At 45.5% G+C, this 27177-nt stretch overlaps 1 protein-coding gene and 1 long non-coding RNA gene across 7 annotated transcripts in view; both read left to right on the top strand.

The window, feature by feature from the left end:
* Window positions 1-818: 818 nt before the first annotated feature.
* LOC116084640 lies at window positions 819-14406 on the top strand. The gene is made up of 3 exons (XR_004116197.1): window positions 819-1019; window positions 11210-11268; window positions 14121-14406. It is a non-coding gene; the product is annotated as an uncharacterized LOC116084640 (long non-coding RNA).
* Window positions 14407-24921: 10515 nt separating this feature from the next.
* Window positions 24922-27177, top strand: part of Fermt2 (fermitin family member 2) — a 65819-nt gene continuing 63563 nt past the window's right edge. For 3 of the 6 annotated variants that reach the window (XM_031360855.1, XM_031360853.1, XM_031360854.1), the window contains exons 1-2: window positions 24923-25075; window positions 25395-25560. In XM_031360855.1, coding sequence (XP_031216715.1) covers window positions 25404-25560 — 157 coding nt within the window. In that variant the 5' untranslated portion in view covers window positions 24923-25075; window positions 25395-25403. Of the gene's footprint in view, window positions 25076-25394; window positions 25561-27177 lie in introns of all 6 variants that reach the window. The other 3 variants (XM_031360851.1, XM_031360850.1, XM_031360856.1) reach the window with 2 other exon arrangements.

Raw genomic sequence — 27177 nt, 5'->3', positions numbered from 1 at the left:
CTAAGACACCTGGCCACATATAATTCTTCTAACCTCTCGATTTGATACTTCATCTCAAAAAAATTTTCATCTGTAAGCCAACCAATAAATGATATTTACTAAAGGATAAACTCATGTTGGATCATAAATCAATGGCCTAAAAAATTATTCAACTTTATGAGTTCATTTCTGGGCATGGATCCATAAGAATATTGGCTGATATAGCAAAATATGAGTTCATTTCAACTGAACAGGCAGCATAAGTGTAAACGCTGCAAGGTTCACCGAGGTCACTTGGACAAGGCATTCTGGAGTTCCCCAGAAGACATTCAATCATTCTGGTCCTTCTGAGCATCAAGAATAATTTTACTTTTACCTAAATGCTATTACAGCATAGTTTCCGAAAGGTTCATATGCTCAGCAAGCTTCCATGTCACCAGGGTACCACGGGTGTTCCGAGAGGGATGCACTGGACCTGGAACTGAAGAAGCCCTCAGCAATTGTCTCAGCCCTTGGGGGGTGGAAATAGGAGTCTTCAGAGTTCAAGGTCACATTGGGCCACACAGGAACTTCAAGGCCAGCCCGGCCTGCAGGAGACCACGTTTCAAGAAAAACCCCTCCCCAAAACAAAACAAAACTAAGATCCTCCTAGCCAAGAAAACAGTGCGTGGGATCCCCTGAGTTTATCTTGCACATGTCTGCTGTTGGGGTGGCTGGTGCTCCATCTGGCCCAAGGGGAAATTCCACCCAGCTGTCCCCTCCCAGGAAGCTTGGTTGGCAGGGTGCCTACCTAGTGAGGAGAACTCTCAGGCATGGCATGTGCTACATTTGCCAAAGGACAGAGCGTCCGACCGACCGACCGGCTGGAAGAGGCCAGTTTAACACGCTGGAACTTACAAAAGGCTTTTTAAGAACACACTCAAATACAGATGGACAGGTCTTCATGAAGTTCGGCAGCCTGAACAGGGACCAGGCTTTAACAGAACCTGTAAGACACAGAAGCCCTGCGATCAGAAAGACTAGACTTCATGCTCTCAGAGGTAGGCCCAAGTGAGCATGCTCAGTGTAGAAGGTCTGAGGGGAGAAGAGACAAGGTAAAGAAAGGAGGGAGGAGGAGGGAAGAAAAAGAGGAGAGAGGCAGCAGAGGAGGGGGAGGGAAGAAGAGGAGAAAAGAGCTGTTTTGATCCTCAGCCTTTCTAACCCTTTCAGAGTTTCTGGTAATAGTATATATTGTGTGTGTTTTATGGACTTCCAGAAGGCTCTCCAACACACCCAATGTGGCTTCGCAGTTTACCAGCCATTAGTTTGGAAACTCCAAAGTGGATGAACACTTAGGACGGCTATTCAGTCAAATTTTTAGGCCGTTCTCATGTGTGGTTCTTCCTGTCCCAAGTGACCCATGAGTCTCTTTCATGAGTACCCCAGTACCACTTCTACCTCATAGCAGATCCGTGAGCAAAAACAAAAGTTGTCCGGTTCTGCCCATTTCCATGTGGAAGGATGGGGTGTGGGTGAGCCACTTCCAGTGACCAATGGTTGAACATGGGTTAGTGTAGTGAGCTATGGCTGGTGCTTCTCTGGCTTGCAGCCCTAGAGAGTTCCTGCTCTGGAGAAAGGTGTGTGATAGATCTGAGACACAGTAAGGCCTCTGCAGGTAGATCTCTCTCTGCTTCCCTCCTTCCCCCAACTCCTCCTTCCCCCTTCCTTCGTGTGTGTGTGTGTGTGTGTGTGTGTGTGTGTGTGTGTGTGTGTGTGTGTGTAATGCCTGAGTGCTCATCCAAATACAAAGAACTAGCCAGTACTGAGCCTCCCACACTCAATCTCCCAACCAGAAAACTGTCACCATCAGGCCCTTATCACACCTCTGACCTCCACTCATGTCCACTTGGTCCCGGTCTCTATGCAGATTTGTCCACTCCTTAGAATGCTTTCAGGTACCATGTTACCTGAAATGTTTTCAGGTCAGCATGTTACTGTCTGACATGCTCTTTCCCAAATATCTGCATGCCTCTCTTTCTTACCTTATTCAGGTCTCTATACCTCCTCATAAAGGTTCCTTAAAACCATTCTTTCTGAATCACAACCCTCACCCCGTGTTTTATAGTTGTCTTGACACCTGTGCCTTTTTTCTTTTCCATACTTAGCATTATTCTAATATTTCTTATTTACATTCTTTCTCCCTCTCCCTTCTCCTTCTCCCTATTCTCTCTCTCTTTCTCTCTCTCTCTCTCTGTGTGTGTGTGTGTGTGTGTGTGTGTGTGTCTGTCTGTCTCCCTCCCTCCCTCTGTAAATTCCATGAGAAATACTTAGTCTACACTGTAAGGATTTTAGTTGCTTTTGCCCAGGGATGTATTGTTAGTATCTGGAACCAGCCCCATAAAGATGCTCCCTAGTGAGGGTGATCCCCCAATGAGCATGCTCTCAAGTAAAAGTGCTCCCAATAGATGGTGCTGTGCTTGAACCTTCGAAGTATTAATCATGTGATTGGCAATGATTTCTCTTAGAATTTAATCCTGCCATTATATCTGCCTTCAATATGTTCCTCTCCTTTAAAACTGTAGTACAGGACAAAATGGAAGTCTGGGGTAGGTTTGTTTGTTTGTTTGTTTGTTTGTTTGTTTTGGAAATGTTTTCTTTCCTTTGTGAGGACTTCTGCATCTGTTTAGAGAATAGAAAAGTCAGACACCAGGTGTTGATTTTGAAGCCCTGCCTCGTGCTTGCTGAGTCATTGCACTGAGCTTTAGGGCATTCCTGCAGCCTAAGAATGGGAAAGGTCACCCTCTCATCCTTCATTCAGGCAGATGTGAAGTCGTCTCTATCCAGGTTCTCTTCTTCAGAGGCAACCTGGGCGCAACAGACTCCTTATCTGGTGTCATGATGAAGCAAATCAGGAATCAAGAGCTTCAGTGGTCCTCTGGTCTGTGGGGAGAAAGCGCTTCCTGTGAACACTCTGACTACAAAGCCAGCGGGTGCTGCAAAGGGCTCTCAGGGCCAGCCTTGCCTTCTCAGTGGCATTAAGTGTGTGTCCAGCAAACAAGAGACTAGGGGAGGAGTCAACATGCATTTGCAGGCTCCTTGTTTGATGGCATGTTTGTGTCCTGACTGGGAGGGCAGCCTCAGTGACCCTTTCCAAGGGATGGCATCTCCCTCTGGTTATAGAATAGCAATGGAGATTGTCGCTGAGCGCCTGCCTGCCCAGGCACTGTGAACAAAATTAATCCAACTTCCTGAACCTCTGCAGCAGACTGTACACCTTGTTTTTATAATTCCTGCTTTAATGGCTGAAAGTAAATACAATGAGTGTGTTGATGGCTAATACTTTTTGATGTGATTATAAAAAGATAAAGGGGTATAAAAATATGTTCTATGTGGTGAGGTGTGAGGGAAGGGGGTGCCAGCCACAGAGTATAGAATAGAGTTTACTTAGGACGTGGGGAGGGGAATTAGGAGAGTGGTAGAGGCAGAGGAAGGCAGAGAGGAGAGAAGTAGAAGCCGGCCATGACCACTTGGGGGGCGGGGGGAACGGGGAGAGAGGGGGAGCAAGGGGACCAGAGGCAAGAGAACAAAAGTGAAAGAGGAAAAGGGGGCAAGCAGCCCCTTTTACCAGCTGTTGCCAGGTAACTGTGGGGAGGAGCATACCTGACTGTTGCTAGGTAACTGTGGGGGTGGAGTCCAGACAGAATACCAACACTTTTAATTCCTATAATCCCAGCACTCAGGATGTAGTGGCAGGAGGAGCACAAATTCTATGCTAGCCTGGGCTACATAACAAACAGACTACCTTAAGCCAAAAAGTAGCAAAAATGGGTGGGCAGGAAATGTTGTCCTGTTAGTAGACTGAGTGCCTAGCACACACAAATTCCCCGGGTCCATCCCCAGCACCCGGTGTGGTGTGGTGCACACCAGTAATCCTAGCACTGAGGAGATGGAAGCTAAAAGATCAGAAATTCAAGGTAAATCTCAGCTGCACAGCCAGTCTGAGGCCAGCCTGGGGAGACCTTATCTCAACAACAACGGAATGTAGCAAAACGGACACAGCAGAGCTAGACAGATTCTTATTCCTATTCCTAGCACGCGTCACTCAGACATATTAAGAAAGGGTAGGTGTCTGCCATGTTGCCCACTGTCCTCTCTATAATAGCTTCCATCAGGCCTATCCCCAGCTGGCTCCCCCTACTGGTCAAGCTAGGGACTATTGGTACCAATAAGGGCGGTAGTTACAACCAACAGGGTTGAATCACACCACGCACACGGAATGCAAAGCTACTAAACGCAAAACAGAATACATTCACGTGCCATTTTCCTTCACCATTGCCGTTCAGTCAGGTTGGCCGTAGCTCACTGTTGCCTATAATTTACCAAGAGGCACTCTGCCTGCGAGCCTCTGCTCACTCCCTGTGCTATTTAGTTTCATCTGCTCGACCCAAACGAGTCAGCTGTGAAGCAGGAACCTCAACTGAGAAAATGCCTACATCAGATTAGCCTGCAGGCATGTCTGTAGGGCTTCTTTGGGGGCGGGGTGGGGGAGGAGTTGAGACAGGGTTTCTCTGTGTAGCCCTGGCTGTCCTGGACTCACTTCGTAGATCAGGCTGGCCTCGAACTCACAAAGATCTGCCTGCCTCTTGAGTGAGGGAATTAAAGGAATATGCTACCACGCCCGGCCTTATTATTATTATTAATGATCTAAGTGGGAATCCCCCCCCTTTGGGCAGTGCCACCCTGGAACAGGCGGTTCTCAACTGTGGAAGAAAGCAAGCAGAGAAAGCCATGGAGAGCAATTCCTAGGGGTTCCTACCAGCAGCCTTCTTCAGTGGTCCCTGCTTCAGCTGCGGCATTCAGGCTCCTGCCTGATGGACTAACCTGTTAACTAAAATTGACCTTCCTCCTCAAGTTGCTTTTGACTGTTTTATCACAGTGACAAAAAAGCTCACTGGGACACTTTCCAACAGTGTGGGAGGTTGCGCTAAATAAACACCAGGACCTTTACCTAAATTTGGCATCGGTGAACACTAAACACAGGCAATGTGATGCAAAATATTTTTCAGCACAGATGCTGTGGCCTGAATGTCTGTAAGGCCCCCATTCATACAGGTTTAGCATCCCCAATCTAAAAATATAAAATGAAAAATGCTCTGAAGCTTGAAATTTCATCTCGAAACCAAGTATTCTTGGTCTTATTCTGGGTGTGGGGGGTGTGTAGGAGTAGTCAACTTGGAAGCAAATATCTCAAAATCTAAAGGAAGAGGAGAGGAGAAGAGGGGAAAGGCAGAGAAGGACACAAAGGGAGAAGAGGGGAAGAGAAAGAGGGAGGAGACGGGGAGGAAGAAAAGGAAGGGAGGTGGAGAAACAAAATATCAAACATTTTTGGTCCCAGACACTTCAGATAAGGTTTTGAACTGTGTGTTGAAATTTAATCCACAGTGTGACAATGCCAAAAGCGCCTTTAGGAAGTAATTAGGTCATAAGAAGTTCATCTTGGTGCTGGAGAGATGACTCAGCGGTTAAGAACACTGATTGTTCTTCCAGAGGTCCTGAGTTCAATTCCCAGCAACTACATGGTGGCTCACAACCATCTGTAATGGAATCTGATGCCCTCTTCTGGTGTGTCTGAAGACAGCAACAGTGTACCTACAAAAAAAACAAATAAATCTTTAAAAAAAAAGAAGTCCATCTTGTGGAATGAGGTTCAGTGCCTTGTAAATGAAGTCCCTCCCACATGTGACCTGATGAATGGGACCTGATCAGACAACAGTTCTGTTGCACAGTGACCTTAGACTCCCAGCTTCCCAAACTATGGGCACACACTCCTGCAAGTACTAGATCACTCAGTCTTAGGAGCTTTGGAGTCACACCCAGAATGTACTAACACAGAACGCTAGCAGAACTCAGAGCAACCCCTGGGAACCGGATTTTTAAAAAGACTAAAAAGCAAGAGGGATGGCACCCAGCTGTTTGTGGCCCCTTCAGGCCCACACACTCCGGAAACCTCGCTCCTTGGGCCGGACATGTTCCTGTTTCCTCGGATCCTCCGATCTAATCTTTACTTGTTGAAGAGCTCCGTGGCTCTTTTCCGTGTAGCTATTCTTTCTGCCTGGGTGATCCCAAAATATCTTTGTCTTTCATTTATGTATGTAATGTTAACATTATCAAGTCACTATGTCTATATCATGTAATTGTATATATTATGTATGTGTGTATGTGTGTATATATGTATGTGTGTATGTATATATGTGTGTATGTATGTATGTGTGTATGTATGCGTGTATGTATGTGTGTATGTATGTATGTGTGTGTGTATGTATGTGTGTGTGTATGTATGACTGACTCACAAGTGGAGTTATAGCCCTGCTCCATCCTCAAACTTCAGACCTACAAAGACAATGCCTCCTTTTGTTCTGAAACTTGAGGGTCATTTTATGATGATTTGAGAGAAAACTAAGAACAGTGCAGGCAAGCTGCTAAGAGGGGGGAAGTGAATACAAGGGAGAAAGAGACTAAGACCCATGCCCATCAGTTAAGGATCCAAGAGAGCCAGCATGTTGGCAGTGAAGGTGGGCAAGCAGTTGCATGGGGCAGAGGGGGAAATGAGGAAGTCTCAGGCTTATACCCCAGGGTATGCATGCTTAAGATTTGGGGCAGTATCTAAAGAAAGGCTAAAAAGGCAGAAAGAAAAGGTTTCACCTTTTGAGTTAGAACTCAGAAAATCAGGCTGGCTTAGCATTCGGGCTTTGTGAGCTGTTGTCGAAAAGCCATCTTAACCCAGGGGAAACTGGGTATTTCTAAGTTACTACCCCAGACTCAGCATAACAAAACTGACTTGAAGTCATTTCTTCCTCAAAACCTAATGTAGGTCCTGATACCACTAGTTGGTCTTCCCACTTACCCAGTTATCCTAGCTGAAAGATCTGGTGGTTTTGTTCCATTTCCACATTTTTTAAAGATTTTTTTTTATGTGTATGTGTGTGTATCTGTGAGTGTATGCTGTATGTGTGCCATTGCCCTTGGTGGCCAGAAGAGGGCGTCAGATCTCCTGGAGCTGGAGTTACAGACAATTGTCAGCCACCAGATGACATGCTTGCCTTGTATGGGTCCTCTAATCTGCTGCTGATTTCTGTCACTTCAGCCACACAGGGATCATAGACCCTCTGCCCTTGACACCATTTTGTCTCTTCTGCACAAGCATCCATCTGGATTTCCTACGGACTATTGCCAAGGACAATTAATGCACTTTTCCCTTAGCAACCTCACAGGACTCTTGAATGAGCACGGCCACTGTGCACCTACCCCTTGCTCTTACCATCCAGACGTTCAGGCTTCTTTGACTCTTTCACATTTGCCTATCCCAACTTGTATAACTTTCCCCTTTTCATTTTCTCTATTGTTGTTGTTGTTGTTGTTGTTGTTGTTGTTGTTGTCATCGTTATCATCGTCATCATTATTAGGGGTTTGTCTGGGAGGCAAATACCATTACCTGCTAAACCATCTTTCTGGTTCACAGCCATCTTTTTTTTTTTTTTAAGTAAGAAATAAGTTTATGAAGATAATAAGAGACTAGAAGAAAATTATAGGCTTGCAGAAAAGCAAGGAAAACCATTGGTTGGGAATATTAATTTCTTTTTGCAGACTAAGGAAATAGGCCGCCCCTTGGGGCGCTGTTGTTTATTAATTCCATATTTGGAAATTTTTACCTTTCACAGAGAGGAAGCACTTCATCTCCAAGAGAACAAAATAAATTTAAACATGTGGATTGATTACTGGAAACACTCCCTATCTGGGAGAGAAATATTGAATTATGAAATGGCCTCCTCTGCAAACTCGTGAGAGTCACCGTCCAAAATATTAAAAATTAAATCAGATAAAACATTAGCTGGGCCTAATGTAGGAAATGAGCCTGTTCTGGTTTGGGGGAGACAGACTGGAGACCTATGGGGGCTTTTCTATTATTCATTGTAGAGATTTTTGCCAAGAAGCAAAACCCACACAGCAGGAACTCCAAAGTTGCCATTCAGAGCTCCTGAAAAGCCAAGTTATGAGAGGCTGTGAGTGAGCTCTGGGCTGTGTTCATGGTGCTTCACAACCACCTATAACTATGGTTTCAAGAGATCCAACTTCATCTTCTGGCTCCTGCATTCATGTGCTACAAATTCACTCATGCAGATACACACACACACACACACACACACACACACACACACACACGTTTTAGAAAAGGGTGACTTCGTTTTTAAAAGACAGGATCTTTCTATGTAGCCCTGGCCAGCCTGGAAATCGCTCTGTAGACAGGCTGGCCTTGAACTTGTGGCCGTTCTCCTGCTTCTACAACCTAAGTCCTGATTTGAAACTTTTCTACAGCTCAATTAAAAAGGCAAATGTTTGGGTTGGAGAGGAGATGCTTTAAAAGATAATTCCATGGGGCTGGAGAGATGCCTCAGCAGTTAAAAGCACAACCTGTTGCTCTTCCAGAGGACCTGGGACCGTGTGGTGCCCAGCACCCACATGGCAGCTCACAACCATCTGTAACTCCCAGGGCACTGGAGACCTCTTCTGACTCCAGTAGGCACCAGGAACGTACATGGTGCACATACATAGGTAAAGGCAGAACACTCACACATGAAATAAAGTAAACAAATCTGAAGGAGGAGGGTTAAACAGAGAGAGGACCAGAAGGAGAAGCGCTGTCACACAGCGAGGAAACTGATTAGAGAAACCACACGATGTTTGAAGGAGGGCAGGAGTTGAGAACAAGACGTAGCTGGTGGATTCAGGTCACTCGGGGTCCTGGGGCCCATGCTAAGATTCTGATCTTTCTCCCAATAGTCTTCTAAGTTTGTTGTTCCCCTGTTTATTGGACTACAGTGTTGAGAGCATTAGAAAGCACAAGGGCAAGTGTGGGGACTCAATCAGGCAGCCTTGGCTAATGTGATGGCTGGTAGAGAGGGAGGCGGAGGAACGGAGTTGGTAAAAGTGTAGGAGAAAAGAAGAAATGAACAGTCTTTAACAGTGGATTAAAAGAGGCAAGAGGTGTAGATTGTATCAAGAACAACTAACTGTATGGCCTGGCCTCTGACCCAGGGCTGAGTGGTATGTGTGTTGAGTCTGACGCTCATGTGGGACATCAAGACTCTAGTACATCAAAACTCCAGTAAAGAACTGAGTGTGTGATCTGGTTATTCTCACCTGCTGGTTTGCTTTGGGGGATGGTTAACACGGAGCTGGGGTTTGGCACCAGGGGATGACACCCCTAGAAAGAGACCTTTGAGAGACAAGAGAAGGAAATCTTCAGACGGTGACTTGAGAACTCCAACAAATCTATCACAATGAGGAAAAGGGTCTGAGAAGAACCAAGAGAGACCAGGCCACGCAGTGAGTGATGCTGGAGCCAACGGACTGCTGTGAGGGAAAAAACAAAAAACAAACAAACAAACAAAAATCAGTTTTCTGTATTAAATGTTGCCAAAAGATCCAAGAAAATGAGAGTTGAAAATTCCCTTTGCCATTCTCTGGGGAAAGCCACCATGAGGTTGGCACTGACATTGGCAATAAATTTCCACTGTGAGCATGTGAACAAGCTGGGAGAGCAATGAGGCCGGGTCAGCACGGCCACGGTTGACTACTCAGAGGTAGTGGGAGGGAGTGCAGCACAGGACTCATCAACCTTACATCATTTAAATTGTTGGCTGTTTACATGGGGTTCATGATGTATCTGAACACTGGAGGATTAGAACATGCCACCCCCAAGCATGCTGTGTTGTCAGCAGGACTGTTTGAAATAATGGCAGCTGAGTCTCAACAGATGCAGGAAGAATGTCCTATGTGTCTGTTACCTGCCTGAAAGTTGCACACCTTTACCATGGAGACAAGGGTGCATTAAAATCCATATGTGCAGTTGGCAAGATGGCTCAGTGGGTAAGAGCACTGACTGCTCTTCCAAAGGTCCTGAGTTCGGATCCCAGTGACCACATGGTGGCTCACAACCACCCGTAATGAGATCTGACGCCCTCTTCTGGTGCGTCTGAAGACAGCTACAGTGAATTCCACACCGAGCGAGCGGGGCTGGAGTAAGCGGGGCACGCAGAGGTCCTGAGTTCAATTCCCAGCAGCCACACATATAATTACTCGTAGCCATCGGTACAGCTATAGTGTACTCATACACATAAAAAATAAATAAACTAAATATTTAAAAAATAAAATAGAATAAATAAAATAAAATGTATATGTGTAGCACAATCCTTACCTTCTCTTAGCTGATTATTTCCATGACTCTTACTCATTTGAAGCCTGTTAAAGAAATGCAACATTATTAGAAGAAAAATTGCTTTAAAAATATATTAATCAGGGCTTTCTAGAGTAGCAGAACTTATAGAATGAATCTCCTTTTCTATATATATAGAAAGGGGATTTATTAAAAGCACTTATCAAACAATGGATGGGTAGGAATGAAAAGTCCAAGGACCCAGAAGTTCCTCAGTCCAAAAGGCTGGATGTCTCGACTGGTCTTCAGTACATACTGGAATTCCAAAGGGTAGGCTCTAATGCCAGTGAAGGAATGGACTTGCTAGCAAGACAAGAGCAAGCAAGCAAAGAGCAGAAGCTCCCTTCTTCTATGGCCAATAGGTTTCTAGCAGAAGGTGTGGTCCAGGTTGAAGGCATGTCTTCCTGATTCAAGATCTGGATCAAAGATCTGTGTCTTCCTACCTGGAAGGTGAGACTAAAAGTGGATTCACCCACCTAAAACCAAGGGGGGGAAAACTCTATCAGATGTGCCCTCCATTTCTGGACTGTAGTTCATTCTAGATGTAATCAAGTTGACAACCAAAAATAGCCATCACAGAAATTTAATCTTTTTTCTAGAATCCCTTCAAAAAATTTTAATGTCATACTTCAATAACTAATCATCATCATCATCATCATCATCATCATCATCATCATCATCATCGTCATCATCATCATCATCATCAGTGCAGAGGATTGAACACAAGGTGTTCTAGCAATGGGAAATGTCCCAGTCCCAGAGTTGCTTCTATGGGGTTAACTCACGAGGAATTTTCATGCCAGCTTATGTCAATGAGTGATTACTGCTATGCGTATCCTATTCCCAGAAAACTGGTCAATTTCAAGGTTGATTGCATGGCCCCAGTTCCAGCAACTCCACTCTGGTTTGGTCAGGTCAAACAAGGGCTTGTCATAAACATTGCTTCACCACTTCAAACTTGTTTCTGTATTTCTTCAGGTGGGAAGTGAGTACCTGTGTCCAGCCTCTGTAATGCCACTTTACAACTTGCTTTCATGGTAAGCTATTTTCTGTAACACCCTCTGTGCCTGGGATAAAAGTCATCCTTCCTTCCTTCTTTCCTTTTTTTTTTTTTTTTTTTAAATACCAATTATAGTGGAGAATTCACGATTCCCCATTAACTGTGTCTGCGGGGTAGGGAAGAAGCTGATTCAATAGTGCTAAAATGGTGGTAAGGAGATAGAGATATGAAGGCATAGACAGCTGTAAATGTCTCCGAGAAGTCTGACAGGGAAGACGAGAACAGCTGCAAGAAAATGGGAAAGGGTGGGGCGTTCTGGGCCGTCCTCCATCCGGCGGCCCAGGAGAGAAGGTCTGAGCATAGTAAATGCTGTGAGGGATCTCCAGGTTCGGAAGGGACTCCGAAGTCCCTGAAAAGCAGTCCAGAGTTCATGAATAGAGACCAGGAGGGAGTGGGATACAGCTCCAGCTGCACTAGCTTCTAGTGAAGATATGGATGCCTCTGCATTGTGATCCTGCTAAGGGGCTTGAAAGAGAGTTGGTAGAGCAAGGCAAGAGGGCTACTTCCTGAAGGCTTCAGCTTCAGCGAGGCACAGAAGTCATTCAATGGGAAGCATTTAGGCTAGGTGGGCTAGGGGCCAAGGTTGACTACTGAAGGGCCGTCAGGGGGTGGGGAAGGGTTGCAGAACGGTCCCTATGAGGGTATTAAGGCAGGATCTGTGTACACAGTTTACAGTACAACCATCAGAGGCTGCACACTTGAATATTCATGTGGCTGGGGAAATACATCAATATTTATCTGTGATGCTTATGTTCTTGGTTCTAATGGCCCTTGAAGAGAGTTTAAGTTTCTTGGAAGCATAGACCCAAGGCAAGGCACACAGCCGGGGTTCTTTTAGGTACCCTCTTTCGATCTTTTATTCATGCGGTAAATATTTATTGATCACTAGCCGTGTGCCGGGCACTGTACTCAGTTGGAGTGTGGCTATGAAGAGTGGTGCCTGTGGGATGGAGCCAGGAGATGCCTTTCTTCTAGGAGCTCAGATTCTGGGTTCAGAGGTGACTGGAGTGTCGTGGGGATGAGAGAGCAAACAAACAAAGGTATAATAACTGCATAGTCTTCCAGGACAACAGAAGCAGATGGGAAAATATAAGGTGAGCAGACAGGAAGGACCTGCGGCTCCTATGGAGTGTGCTGTGTAGAGCCTTCCAGAGCTGACTCACACATGGCCACAGAGGATCCAGGAAAGCCTGCAGGCAAAGGGATGGTGTGTGGTAAGACAGAAAGGCAAGGAAGCTTGTGTAATATGACACAGAGAGCAAGAGATCAGGAGGTCAGTTCAGGCCAGATCATGTGAGGCCTTTTTCAACTATGGCTCTCATTTGAAGCACGCAGAAGGTGGTTATGGTGAGAGCTGTAGATTGGGAGGATTGCTCTGGATCCTGGGTGGAATGTAAACTGGAAGGACATTGGCAAAAGCACACAGGAGACTACTGAGTGCATAATCTCGCTGAGATGACCATAGCTTAAACTATAGAGGGATGGTGGGGACAGAAAATGAGGCTCAATTTGGAATCTATTCCAGACACAGACTAGCAGAACTTAGTATGAAATTAGTCACTGCAGAAGGGCAGAAGATGAAAGTAGAAGACCAAGCTTGCCTCTTTGTTTTTAAGTTACACAAGTGAGTGCAGGGTACCATCTGATGATCTGAATGATACAGACATTGGTGAGAAAGTCCAGAGTCTCACCCTGAGTGTAGTCCTCTGAAATGTTTCACGTGAGTCCATGATTCTGCAGCACCAAGAGCAGGTATAGACAAGAAACCTGGGGCTGATCAGAATGGGTATCTTCAGCCTCAAAACAAGAAAGTCATCTAAAGAGAGAATTTGTAAAAAGACAATGACAAAAAAAGAACCTGGAGCTGGGTATGGTAATGGGCACACCTTCAATAGCAGCCCTTGAGAGGCAGAGGCAGGAGGATCTCTCTGAGTTTGAGACCAAGCAGGTCTACATGCTGAGTTCCAAGATAGCCAGAGCTACCTAGTGAGACCCCGCCTACCAACATGTAGGTACCAGGTGATATGAAAAACAGTTTGAGTGGGATGGTCGAAACAGTTTGAGTGGGATGGTCGAAACAGCTGCCAAAGGTGACAGACTTCTTCTGTAACCCCTTGTAGTTCTAAGCCAAGACTATAAAGACTACCAGGTAGCAAAGAGCAAGATTGTTAACACATTTAATGAGCATCACATAGAAGTCTCCTGGAAACAACTCCAGGCAGCGCTTCAGAGCTCTGGCTTGTACAGCAAGTTCAAGCAAGATCAAGAAATTAGAGTGGGGTGGTGGTATATACTTGTAACCTCAGCCCGCAGACATAGGAGAATGGTGTGTGCCACCCGAGGGACAGAGGCAGGAGGATCCTGAGTTAGAGATCAGCCTGGGCTACATAGATCTTTTCTAAACAAACAAGCACTAGGGGTCAAGAGATGGTTCAGCAGTTACAGGCACTGGCTGCTCTTCCTGGTGATCCACGTTTGCATTCAAGCCTCCCCAAAGTGGCTCATAACTGTCTTAACTCCAGTCTTAGGGTGCCCGGTGCCCTCTTTTGGCTTTCATGGGCACCAGTGCATGGATATACATGTAGGTAAAACACTTACACACACAAAATAAAGTGAGGAATAAATTGCAGGGCTGGGAATATGTCTCAATGGTAGAACACCATTGACTAGATTACTATACTGTTCACAACACCTGGGTTCCATCCCCAGCACTACCAAAAAGAAATAGCAGAGACATGGAATCACAAAGGAGAACAATTTTAGGCTTCCAAGGTGGGAAGAAAATGAATGAATAAAATGTATGTGCACACTCTTCTGTTTCCAATGTAGAGCCGTCGCCTGGATAGGAGAATTTGTGTCCCGCTTGTGTCCTGTCTCAGGAGAAAAGGGAGCAGACCAACACAGCCTTTCTTCTGCTTGCAGTTTCTCCATTGCCTTCAGCTCTAAAGCAAACTTTAAATCGAAGGTGATACATTTTGGTTTCCTCAGAGCCTTTTCAGGGCTGAAATGTAAAAGGTAACAGAACTGGAGGGCCCTTGAGATGGCTCAGCCAATAAAGGCACTTGCTGCCATGCCTGACAACCTGAGATCCATCCCTGGGACTCACAAAGCAGAGAGAGAGCCAATTCCTGCCAGTTTTCCTCTGGTGGAAGCATAGAGGACATGCGCGCGCGCACACACAGAGGTCGGGAGGGTAATATAAATTAGAGAATTGAGAAAGTAGAGATGCTGCATTGAAGCACGTCATTCAAATGGTTTCATGCTTAAGGGACCACTATCTATGAAGGAGTACTGGAAGCACGCGAATGATCAAAACATAGTTTCTCTCTCTGCTTTTCAGATAGAATCTACACACATAGCAATGGGGATGATCAGAAGCAGCAAACGCCAGTCATGTGGGGGTGGGTCATCCTCAAGGGAATGACGTCTTAGGGAGAAGCTCATCTTTCCCCAATCTTCGTTTTGGTAAAATACATATAACACTAACGGCTCCATCTTCTCTGCTTTTTATTATTTATTTATGTATTTATTTATTTGGACTTTGGGAGGGCAGGGGTGGTTGAAGGGGGTTGCACATTCCATGGAAGCACAGGGAGGCCAGAGAATAACCCCAGAATGGATGGAACTCATGTCATCAGACTTGATGGCAAGCAAGTGTCTTTACCTGATGAGCCATCTCACCAGTCCCTGGGGGTGGAGGGGAGAGGGAGGGGAAACGGAGAAGGAGAGGGAGGGGGAGGGGAGAAGGGAAGGGAGGGGGAGGGGAGAAGGAAAGGGAGGGGGAAGGGAGGGAGGAGATAGAGAGAGGGAGAGGGAAAAGGAGAGAAATATTCTCACTATGTAGCCCTGGCTGGCTAGGAACTCTGTGTGTAGACCAAGCTGGCCTCAAACTCACAGAGATCTGCCTTTCTCTACCTTCCAAGTGCTGGTATTAAAGGCTGTGCCACTACACCCTCGGCTTTGGCTAAATTCCTTGTTTGTTTGTTTTTAATTTTATGTGTATGAATGCTTTTTGCTGCAGTATGTCTGTGCACCACATGTATGCCTGATGCCCACAGAGGCCAGAAGAGGGCATCGGATCCCTTAGAACTGGTCTTTCGATTGGTAGTGACCCTTAAGGATGTGTTGAGATTAGTTCAAAGGAGAGCAAAGCTTCAAAGTGACACCTCCCAGGCACCAGATGGCACTGTGCAGCTGCTGGGACGTTCTCTCTGTCACCTGAGAAGCCTCCTTATGACCTAGCAGATTAAAAACAACAACAAAACACTTTTGTTCTTGTAAATTGGCCTCAGGGCAAGTGGAATCGAGGTGACTGGCTTGGCTTTCAGTGGCCCTGCAAATCCTGCTTTGGGACCAACAAAGGGTGTATGTGTTTGCAGAGGACACAGTAATAACAAAGGACAAAGCCATTTTCTCAGAACCGAGACTTAGGCCTGCCACCTAAACTAGGAGAAACTGACTGCACAGTGAATAACATTGGGAATCAGGGCAGAGCCTAGCATCCCTGACTGGGATGCAGCCCCTGCTGTAGTATGAAGGCAGGTCCCTAAGCTCCTAACCATTCACATGTAGGGGCCCTCCTCACTGTCCCCAGGCCAGTTTCCTAAAGCCAGGCACATTTGCATGTGTGACATCACCGCCAGCTTTCCCTTCCGGGCCTCTGTCCTAGTTGTACCGAAATAATCTTTCAATCACATCCTTCCTTCCCTTCTTACATCCAGGCCCAGCTCTGACCTCCTGGAGGAAGTCCATCTGAGCCGCACAATAGCCCAAGGAGCCCCACCCTCCCATTGGCTAGTAGCCACTGTATCTGTTTAAATGTGTTTATACTCTGGTTTGCTCTGTCCCGCGGTGCCTGCCTTTCCACTGTCAGACGATTGTATGTTACTTCTGGCTTGCCAGGACCTCCCCTATACTTCCCTGAGCCTTAACTCAAACTCAGGCTTCTTTCAGAAAAAGCATTTTTTTTTACTCCTGTTCTGCCCCCAAGTCCCCATCTTATTTCTTGCTCAGCTTCTCCAAACAAATCTCCCTTTAACCGTTTGCTTTTCTTCAGTTGGCTCTCCAGTTGTCTCGGGCACTGTACTACTTTCTCCCCAGCCTCGCAGCATCATCTGATACCTCGGATGGCCTTTCCTTTCTTGAAATGGATGCTTGATTGCTACTTTCTTCTCTCCTCACCCCCACCCCTACCCCCGTGCCTGACATTAGACTGACCTCATTTCCCCAGACCCTTTTGGCCCTTTCTTCTCTGTCTTTAGTGTCACCTTGAATGACTCTTGTATTTTTCTTGCTTCTGCCTTTGAAAGACTGCTATTCAAGGAGCAGTGTCATTTGGGAAGGTTAAACCATCCATTAGGGTTCACCTCTACCTTAATGAATTTCTTGTGTGATTTGATCCTTTCTCAAGATTACCAGGCATACGTATCTAATTGTCCTGCAGAATTTCCCACTGGATATAATACTTTAGCCTCAAGTCCAACATTTCATAGATGGGTAGATATGATTACTTTATATATAGCTGGTATAGATGATTATATATTACTTTATGTGTATATATTGTCTGCATATATGAATGAGCACCAGATATGTGCCTGATATCAGAGAGGGATCCTCCAAAGTGCTGGGAATTAAACCCAAGTTCTCTGCAAGAACAGGTCTTACCCACTGAGCCATTGTTTGAACCCCAAGTTTAACCTTTTTTTCCTTATGAAATCTCTTCAGCTTCCCCCAGCACCCTAAACTCTCTCAGCGTCTCTTTCTCCATCTAGTGACTCCATTGCTTTTATCCTCATCCACCTGTGAACACTTTGAAGCATTTCTATTGTTTTCAAACCTGAACTCCATTTTTCAGTTCTTCCACCTGCCAGCTATGTGGTCCACAGTGAGTAATGTAGGCAGGTAACCCATCAGGGCATTGGCTTGTGACCACTAAGGATGTGTGTGTGTGTGTGTGTGTGTGTGTGTGTGTTAGAGAGAGCAGCACATATTACACTCTGAGTATGAGGGCTGTCTTTTCATCCTACCTACTAGTAAGAAGATCTGAGTTCAAGTCCTACCTGGACGACAGAATAAGTTCAAGGCCAGCCTGAGAAATTTAGTGAGACTTAGACTCTAAGTTACAAAAACAACAGTAACAACAAAAAGAAAGCCGAGGCTGTGGCTCACATAGCATGTCTGAAGCCTCAAGGTCAATCCTCAGTATGGGGAGGAAAAAAAATCAGGTTATTTGGAGGAATGTTTCAAATGGCCTACACAGCACCTCCTGATAGCCACCGAAGTTGCTTGTCTCTGTGGTTTGCCCTATTCTGGATATTCCATATAAATAAAACCACATAATAGTCTTTTGTGTGTATCTGGCTTCATTCGCTCAGTATGATTTCAAGGTAGTCATATGTGTATGTGTATATATGTATGTGTATGTGTGTGTGTAATGACTAAGATTGTATTAGTTACTTTCATGTCCATGTGACCAAAGTACCTGACAGAAACTTAAAAGAGGATTGAGTCTTTTTAAGCTTTCTTTTTTTTTTTTTTTAAATTTTATGTGTATAGGTGTTTTGCTTGCACATGTGTCTGTGCACCACAAACATGCCTGGTGCTGAAGAAGGCCAGAAGAAGACATCAGATCCCCTAGTACTGGAGTTATAGATAGTTGTGGACCTCCATGTGGGCACTGGGAATTGAACCCTGGTCCTCTAGAAAGCCAGTCCATACTGGGCCATCTCTCCATCACCAGGAAGGATTAATTTTGATCAGAATTTGGAAGTGTGAGGAAGTCTTGGTGGATGTCATGTTGTGGGGAGCGGTAATTGATGAAGTTGTGTGTGGACTAAAAAGCAGAGAGCGGAATGAAAACAGGCTGGGACTGTGTGTTTGGCGGTCCACCCTTGGTAGCTGACATTAACCAGCTAGGAACTTCAACACCAAAGTCCCATAACCTCCCAACACAGTGCCACCAGCCTGGGATCAAGTATTTAAGCTTATGAGCCAACAGGAGACATTTCATATTTAAGCCGGTAACGGGAATCAATCCCAGGGCCTCAAATATGGCAGACAAATTGTTACATTGCTTCTTGTTGTTGTTGTTGTTGTCATTTTGAGTGAGCCAGGTAGCAACTTCCTATCATGGAAGAAGGAGCTCATGGGGCCCTGCCCATCCCTGAAGGTTTATAATACAACAGGGAGAGAGAGAGAGAGAGAGAGAGAGAGAGAGAGAGAGAGAGAGAGAGAGAGAGAGAGAGAGAGTTTCTTCTGAAGAGTAGCAGCTAGTAGTGAGTTGCACATGGTCCCACAAACAACACCTCACCCACGCTCCTGTAAATGAGCCTGTGAACTCACTGGGTCACACAGAAACATGGAAGTAGAGAGGACATAAGTTGGGTAGATGAAGAAGTGCCCGAAGTAGAGGGGCCAAGTGGGAATAATATGTGTGTAAAAATATAACCAAATTACATTGTGTACGTGCACAAAAATGTCAACCCATTATCCTCTACAACTAATATATACTAATAAAAACATTAACACTATGCCGTTGCCTAGATATACCATATTTTATGTATAGATTTATTACTTGTAAGATATTCAGGTTGTTTTCATCTTTCAGACAAGGTTCTTAGGGTTTTGAGGTTTTTCTCCCCATTTGTTCACATTGCTCGGAATGAATGTAGAGCTCAGGAAATGCAAAGACAGGTACACTGATGCTGAGATACACACCCTTGGCTATGGTAGACACGTTTTTATATATTAAATATTTTATTATACATCCAGGAGTGGCCTTTCTGGCTTATATATTGTCTTAGCCTACTTGGACTACAAAGTACCATAATGAGGCACTTTATAAATAAGAGAGTTTCTGGATGCTGGGAAGTCCATTTGTGTTTAGTTAGAACCCCTTTTGTTTCACAGAAGGTGCATTCTAGCTGCGTACATGTATAAGAGCCAATGATCTAATCAAAGGGAGAGCCCTTGTGGCCCCTTATTTCAGCGCTACTACTTTGGAGGTTAGGGTTTCAACTTAAGAATTTGGTGGATAGTTTACAATAAACCCATGTTTAACTTTTTGAGGAATTGCCAAGTTGTTTCAAAGCAACAACTAATAAAAACATTAACAATGGCCATTTTGTATTCTTTTCAGCAATATGTATGAACAGCAGTTTCTATAGAGACCAGGGGGGAGGGGTGGTGCTGTGAAACACTCATGATGACAGTAGTTGTGCTTGCCTGCAGAGGCCTGCATAAGATAGAGCCATCAGGGGCCGGTGAGATGGCTCAGTGGTTAAGAGCACCGACTGCTCTTCCAGAGGTCCTGAGTTCAATTCCCAGCAACCACATGGTGGCTCATAACTGTCTGTAATGGGATTCAATGTCCTCTTCTGCTACTGAAGAGAGCAACAGTGTACTCGCATACATAAAATAAATAATACATCTTAAAAAAAAAAGATTGAGCTGTCAATATCCTATCATCAATCTTTGGGGCATGGCCCAACCATCAGGCCCTACCTCAGCTGAGGAACTATTGGCAAGTAAAAGTTTCTAGGGAGGGAGACTAATTTTTCTTCAGGGTGTAGCTACTGGTAATTTGCCCATGATCCAATAAATAATCCCACACTCATGAGAATTCAAGCAGCCCTACTTAAATTCACTAAGAGAGTAGAAGGAGGGCATGTTAGAAAGGAGGAATTTCAGAGGGAGTTGAGGGAGATAGGAGAAGGAAATGGGATAAATGTGATCAAAGAATGTTATCTACACATTGTCAAATGTTATATACACAAACAAAGGCTTTATGGTATTTCCAGATCCTAGCTAGCATGTCCTATTGCCATCTTTAAAATTGTAATTATTGTAGCAGGTATGGAATATTAACTCCTTGTAGCTCTGCTTTGCCTTTCCCTGATGACTAATGACACTAAGCATCTTCTTAGATATTTATGACCCTTGCTCATTAAAAACTATTTATCTCTTTCCAGGGGTGGGGGCACATACCATTAATCCTAGCACTCAGGAGGCAGAGGCTGGTAGATTTCTGTGAGTTCAAGGCCAACCTGCTCTATGTTGAGAGCTCCAGGCCAGCCAAGCCTACATAATGAAACCCTATCTAAAAAACAAAATAATAATAATAATCTATTTATCTCATATTATTGTAACAGGTTTCTGTATATTCTAGATTAAATTCCTTTGACATGATTTGCAAATATTTTTATAGGGTTTGTTCCCTACATTAAAAAAAAAAATATATTGTATGTATCTGCATCTAGTCTGTTCACCATGTGTACCTGGTGCCCACAGAGGTCAGAAGAGGGTGCTGGATTCCCCCCGGAACCAGAGCTGCAGACAGTTGTGAGCCGCCGTGTCGGGCTGGTAACTGAACCAGAGCTGCAGATGGCTGTGAGCAAGTGTTCTGCCATTAACTTACACCAGCCTGTCCCTTACATTGTGATAAAACCCAGTCCACCTGATTTCCTTTGTGACTTACGCTTTTATGTCTTACCCAAGGAGCTGCTACCTTATCCAACATGTTGGAGGGCTAGTGTTGGGTTTCCTCTAAGAATGGTATAGTTTGATGTGATAGTTTTAGAACTTAAATTTCAAGTCTACAATCCAGTTCAGTTTAGTTTACATTTTGTGTATAGTGTGAGGTACTGGTCTATCTTCATTCTTGGGTGCATAATCATTCTGATGTTTTAAATATAAGCCTGATGCCTTAAGAGATTGTGATATGCTCCTTATCTGCCTGGGTATTTCAATGTCCAGTACTGTTAACCATACAATTACTACCATGCTGTTATAAGTGTATGTGAACCTTAGATAGTTTTGTCATAGTTCATGACCTATTCTGATGCTCAAACACTCAAACTCTTCTTTGCTTCCTTCCTTTCCTTTTGCTTTCTTTCATTCTTTTCTTTTACCTCTTTATTTCTCTCTTTCTCACTTTCTTTCTTTCTCTTTTGGTTTTTGGTTTTTCGAGACGGGATTTCTCTATATAGTCTTGACTATCTGGAACTCACTTTGTAGTCGAGGCTGGCCTCGCAGAACTCAAAGACCTGCCTGACATGATTATCTTAAAAAAATTAAAAATAACAACAACCCCCCCTGAAAAGAGTAAATGCAAAGACTGCATATTTCTTGGTAGGTTACCTCAGAGTCCTTCATTTGTTCCGTTGTGAAACACTAGACATTTGGTCTTTTGTGCTCCCCTGCCCCTCCCCCCCTCCTCCTCTCCCACCTCACAGACTAGACACTTAGAACAAAACAGTGGCTGTGTAGCCTTCTTCCCACCTTACTTTCCTTGATTTCTGTCTCCTTGGTAGCCTTCATCCCTGGCAATCTGCTTACCTGGTATTCAATAGAAATAATTCATTATATTTCATCTTGTTGGCTTCATTTAATTCAAGCCCCATCTTACATATTCATGCTTGAATCCTCTCTCCTTTAAACCCCATGATTATGGTTTGTATTAATCTTTTAAAATAACTTTTAAAGTACACCATAAGTAGGTTCAGAAAAATAGCTGAAGCCAACCTGAGGATTACCAAGCGTGGGGCTGGATCTGGTCACAGATCTGTGAGGTATCATTTGGTCTAAAGCTAAGCCCAGTGCTTGGTACCTTATTTGGATATTGCTGCTTTCAAAGCCTGAGCTGTTCTTCCAAACACTGGAGTTCTCAGCTCCTTTTCGGCATGATGTAAGTCCCACAAGTATTGAGTCGTCTTAGAGGTTCTAGCTGGGGTTCAGATAAAAGCCTACATTTAAATACATTAGAAAAGATTAGGTAGACTCAAATATTTAAGAAATGCACTTGAAGATCTCACTTGATGAACTAGAAGGGGGAAAGTATCCTGGTTTCAAAGGTTTGAGTTTTGGCTCCTCTTTAATCTTCAAAGCAGCAACAGCTTGAAATACTCAAAGCCCGAAAGAACAGGCTGCACCCACCCTAATTATTCTTCCAAAGGTATCTAACCAAGGGGCTCTGCCTCCTGGTGCTCAATACCATTCAAACATCCTACTGGCTTTTTAAGGCAGCAGAAAGTCTCTTGCAAAACTATAATTTAAGTAGGGCAGTTATTTCAATATTAACCCCCCTCCCACCAATAATTGTAGGGCACATTTACTGAAGTAGATTAAAGAAACACGGTTGCCAGAGTGACAGACACTATATTGGAAGGTTGTTCAGAAAGTAGCTCACTTGGAAATAGCTAGAATGTGGAAGCTGAGGCTTAAGGGGCTATGAACCACCACATTTGGCTTCAACAAGTTTGTCTGAGGAAAAGGAATATTCAGAAAGGACATGGATATTTTTGGTGCTAAGGCATGTTAGAGAAACTCTGGGCTTACTGAAACACATGCGCAGGTCATTAGGAATAATTCTGGGCCTCATTCCTCATTTCTTTTCAAGTATTTACCCCACCCTCCTAAGACTCAAACACATACACATATTTTTCTTGTTTTGAGCCACTTCTAACGTCTGCTACCTCCTAGCTTATGCATCCTTTTACATTGCCGCAGAACTTTTTGAGATAAGGTGAGGAAACAAACAGATGAAGTGAGCAACAAACGTGTAAAATTTCACAAAGGGATTTCTTTAATAAAGAGATTTCTCCATGGGATAAACCCGATTCTTTGATATTTGTTTTAAATTGGTACTAGTATGTTTTCTATAGCTTTTGAACCAACCTATTTGTAAATGTATAGATAACATAAATGTATGGTTAACTTTGGAGATGCTAACACACACACACACACACACACACACACACACACAGAAAAAGTGAACATCCTGCCCACAAGTCTGGTAGCTGCTGTGACCAGTCTATCCACTGCACAGAGAGGGGTTGTGGCAGTGGATGCAGTTCTTAGTGGTGCCAGAAAAGTCCAGGATGTGGCAGGTTTTGAGTTGGTTAGAAAAAAAAAAAGGCTAAAATCAACCAATCAAAAGAAAACCTCTCAAGACCACAACTCCCAATAATTAACATTCGGGGAATTTCCTTCTAGTCTTTTTTCAATCTAAATATTTAAAAAAAGGATGAGTTCTTGATTTTACAGAGGCACGTACAGTTTTCTACAGAATTTTTTGTTTGCTTTTTTGAGACAGTCTCTCAAATAACCCAGGCTGTCATGTAACTAACCATGTAGACTAGACTGGCCTTGAACTCGGAAAGATCTGCCTGCCTCTGCCTCATGAGTACTAGGATTAAAGGCATGCACCACTATACCTGATTTGTACAGATTTTTTTTTAACCCAAGAAACTAATTCTCTACATTATTAAAAATATCCTCCTATATTTTTTCCAACAACATAATTTCATCAACACTATTTCCACCCTGAACAACATTGCTTCTAAGTAAACCACTCCCAACGTCTATGAGTAGAAATGACTGGAGAGAGGCAAGCTTGGAGAGAGGCATCAGTTTCTCCATGATGACTAGCTAGTGTTAGTAGAGTGGTTTCCCTTTTTTTTTCCACTCCCAAACCTCTGGCATTTGCTTTCACTCCCTTACCGGGTGTCCACCCCTTTCTGGAGGCCTTGCTTTTTCTTTTGCTGTTGTGTAGGTGAACAAAGGGTTATTTGCGAGGTAGGTTCCCCCTTTGAAATGTCTAGGGCAGATCACGAAGACACTTTTTTTTTAAAAAACCAAGATCTTTTCCAGTGTTTTATCGGACTCTTCCTGATTTAAATAATTTTGAGTCATGGACTGCTAGAAGAGGCAATCCCTGGCTTGCTGATTCCGAACAGTACCCTTCAATAGAGTGTAATCGTTAATGAGAACGTGGAAGTGGGCGGTCGGGGACCGTTCTCCATCACCGGTCAAACTCTTTAGCTTGTTGTTCAACACCAGTTCAAAGCTACTTAAATGTCTTCGAAGTGTGTCAGAGGGTAAGGTAGAGAACGTGCGAGCATTCAAAACACTGAGTCCTCTAAGTTGTGGAGAAAAGTCCCAAGTACGCGCATACAGTTGGCGAGGGTGGAGAAGCGGTCTCGGCAAACCACGGCCCTCCCGGGGTTGGGGAGATCCCCCTTTTTCAGCAGGAGCGCGTGGGCCACGCTCTTGCGTTTAGCAGGCACTCGGGTCAGAGGGGTTAGTAATGCTCGCCAACTCTCGGGGGCTGGGGGCTGCAGATTGGTGCGGGACCCTGCTTGCCAGGCAACTTCTGCGGCTCCTCGCCCCTCTGTGTCCTTTCTCCGACTTTTATGGGATGTTCAAGGTAGACCTAGTAAAGTTTCTGCATCCCAACTTCTCTCCCTAGCTCCCCGGCGCGGTGCCTTCCCCCGCACACGTCCCGGTGCCTGGGAACTTCCCGAGGCAGCTTCTCACGCACTAAACCCGGGGACCCCCGTTGTAGGCGCCGCCTCGGCCCCGCGCGCCCCCGCCCCCCTCCCCAGCTCCGCAGCCGAGAGCCCGGATGTTGGATTCCATCCCTGCGCCTGGTCCTTCATTTCCATAAAAGGGCAGCGCTCCGCAGGGCCGAGATTGCGGCCGCCGCCGCCGCCTCCCCCCGCGGCGCTCCCCCGAGGCGCGCGCCGTCCCGGGCCCCGCCAGAGCGCGCGCTGCCCCCGCGGGAGCGCGGCCCGAGGAGAGCCAGAGAGGAGGGGGCGGAGGCCGGCTGCGGGCGGTGCTGCGGGGCGGGGGCCGGGCCCGGGGCCGGGGCGGGGAGAGGGGGTGGGGCGGGGGCCGCGGCGCCGGGACTCCATTAGCCGCGGCGAGAGGCTTCGCTTCCCTCAGAGCCGCGACGCGGGCGCCGCCAGCCTCGCCTGTCGCCGCGGGAGCCGGCCGGGAGGAGCACGGTGAGGGGCGCAGCGGAGGACGGAGCGCGGGGCGGACGCCGCGGGAGGAGCGGAGCGCGGGCCGGCGCGGCGTGGTCACCCGGGCCAGGCGGGGAGGCGCGGGGCGGGCCGGGCGCAGCGGCGGCAGGTGAAGGCTAGGCGCCCCGAGTCCGCTAGGCGGGTGCGGCGGGCGGAGGCCGCGGTCGCGCCCTCGGGTGTGCGCGCAGAGCCGTGGCTCCTCCGCCTCCTCCCTGGCCGCGGCGGGCGCCGCGGACTCGGTGGGGTTTGTCTTCCTTTGGGGGAGTGACGCTGACGAGAGCCATTTCCTCCGCGCTCGCAGGAAGGAGCCATGGCTCTGGACGGGATAAGGATGCCAGATGGCTGCTACGCGGACGGGACGTGGGAACTGAGCGTCCATGTCACGGACCTGAACCGTGATGTCACTCTGAGAGTGACCGGGGAAGTGCACATCGGAGGGGTGATGCTGAAGTTGGTGGAAAAACTCGGTGAGTAGCGCCCCTGATGCCTCCAATAAAGACTTCCCAGAAAGAGGGGAGGGGGTGGGGAGGAAAGACGGCGGGGGGAGGGGTGGGATTGGGAGATCCTAGCTCCAGGCGTGTGCTGCGCATAAAATGCGAAATTTATTAATATTAGGGCGCATAGACTTGCTCCCCTCTGCGTCCTGTTTGTTATTTTGATTTTTACATAAGGTAGTGATTCGAGCCTACCAAATGCTTAACTGCGGACTCCCGGGACGACTTGTTGAAAGCAACGAGGAGAGTATGCAGGTGAAAGTTGTGAATGTGGTATTACGGGTCTGTAGGTGTTACCACCTCTTACCCTCATTGATTCTGGATGTCGATGACGGTGTTTATTGGGGAGAGTGTACAATCAGCCCGGCCTGGAGAATGTGCACTGGCATCGGTCGGTATGAAGTTTCTGTAGCTGTACTACGTGATGGAGTGCCCTGAAATGTTCCACTCGTCCGCTCTTGCGAGGGGTGGGGCAGTGCTTGACAAACTTGGTATCTGTATTCTGAGTTGGAAGTAAGCTATCATGAGCGTTAAGCCAATGAAAGAATTTCGGGTTGTTTGTTTTTAAAGCAGACACTAAGCTGAGTTGAAGTTGACAGTTATTTATTTGACTACACATAGATAGATACTGGACTGATTCCGACTTGATTGTAAGTAATAGCTATCACCCAGGATATTCGAGAAAACTGCGCTATGCATTTTGTGATAAGGCAAACCATTTTCACCTGGCAGATGGACCCGACTAGATAAGATGGGTGATTTTATCAGGAGAGCTTTTATCAGAGGAGCCAAGTTCTGGCCTGTAAAGTGCTTGCTGCTGTGTATAATGAATTGATAAGGTGTTTTGTGTGGGGATGTCTTTTGTAGCAGGGTTAGTTGGTTTTAATCAGCATTCATGCTTCCGGCCATCCTGGAAAAGTAAGGAATATTCGTTTCTCAGAAAAAGAATTTCTTATCAAGAGGGATGGGGAACTGTATATTTACCATGTAAATGTAAATGAAATAGCAGCCTAATAGAATTTGGCGATTAGACTGAATTCATTTATTAGGTGAATCTGCTTTATGCCCCTGGAGGGAATTTAATTATTGGAGGACCAAAGAGGAGCTCGTTGCAGGGGGCCCTTCTTAGTACTGTCCATTGTTTGACTCCAGGGACAGCTCAAGAAAGAGCCCCCAAGGGGCCCTTTAAGAATTCAGTTTTGCTGGTTTAGTCAAGTAACTGTCAGTTTACGTTTTTTATTTGATTCAAGTACATCAATCACTGTTGGCAAAATATTTACCAACCTTTTTTGAACAGTTCCACTTGAGGATGAAAACTATCCAATGTGGTTTCTATTTGACAAGGAAACAGTCATTTGTATCAGATTGTGTGTATCAGATTGTGTGATAAGTGGACTTTATTAATACATTGTAGTATTAATTATTTTAGTTAATTTTTTATTTTGTTATCTCTAGCAAGAGTCTCTCACTATGTAGCTCTGGCTGGCCTTGAACTTGCATTGTAGACCAGACTCTCAGAAATCTCCCTGCTCTGCCTCTGAGTTCTGGGGTTAAAGGGGTGTCTGCTCCATGCCCAGCTCTATATTGTAA

This window comes from Mastomys coucha, unplaced genomic scaffold (genome assembly GCF_008632895.1).
Source record: "Mastomys coucha isolate ucsf_1 unplaced genomic scaffold, UCSF_Mcou_1 pScaffold9, whole genome shotgun sequence".
NCBI lineage: Eukaryota > Metazoa > Chordata > Mammalia > Rodentia > Muridae > Mastomys > Mastomys coucha.
This window is presented reverse-complemented; position numbering and strand designations above follow the sequence as displayed.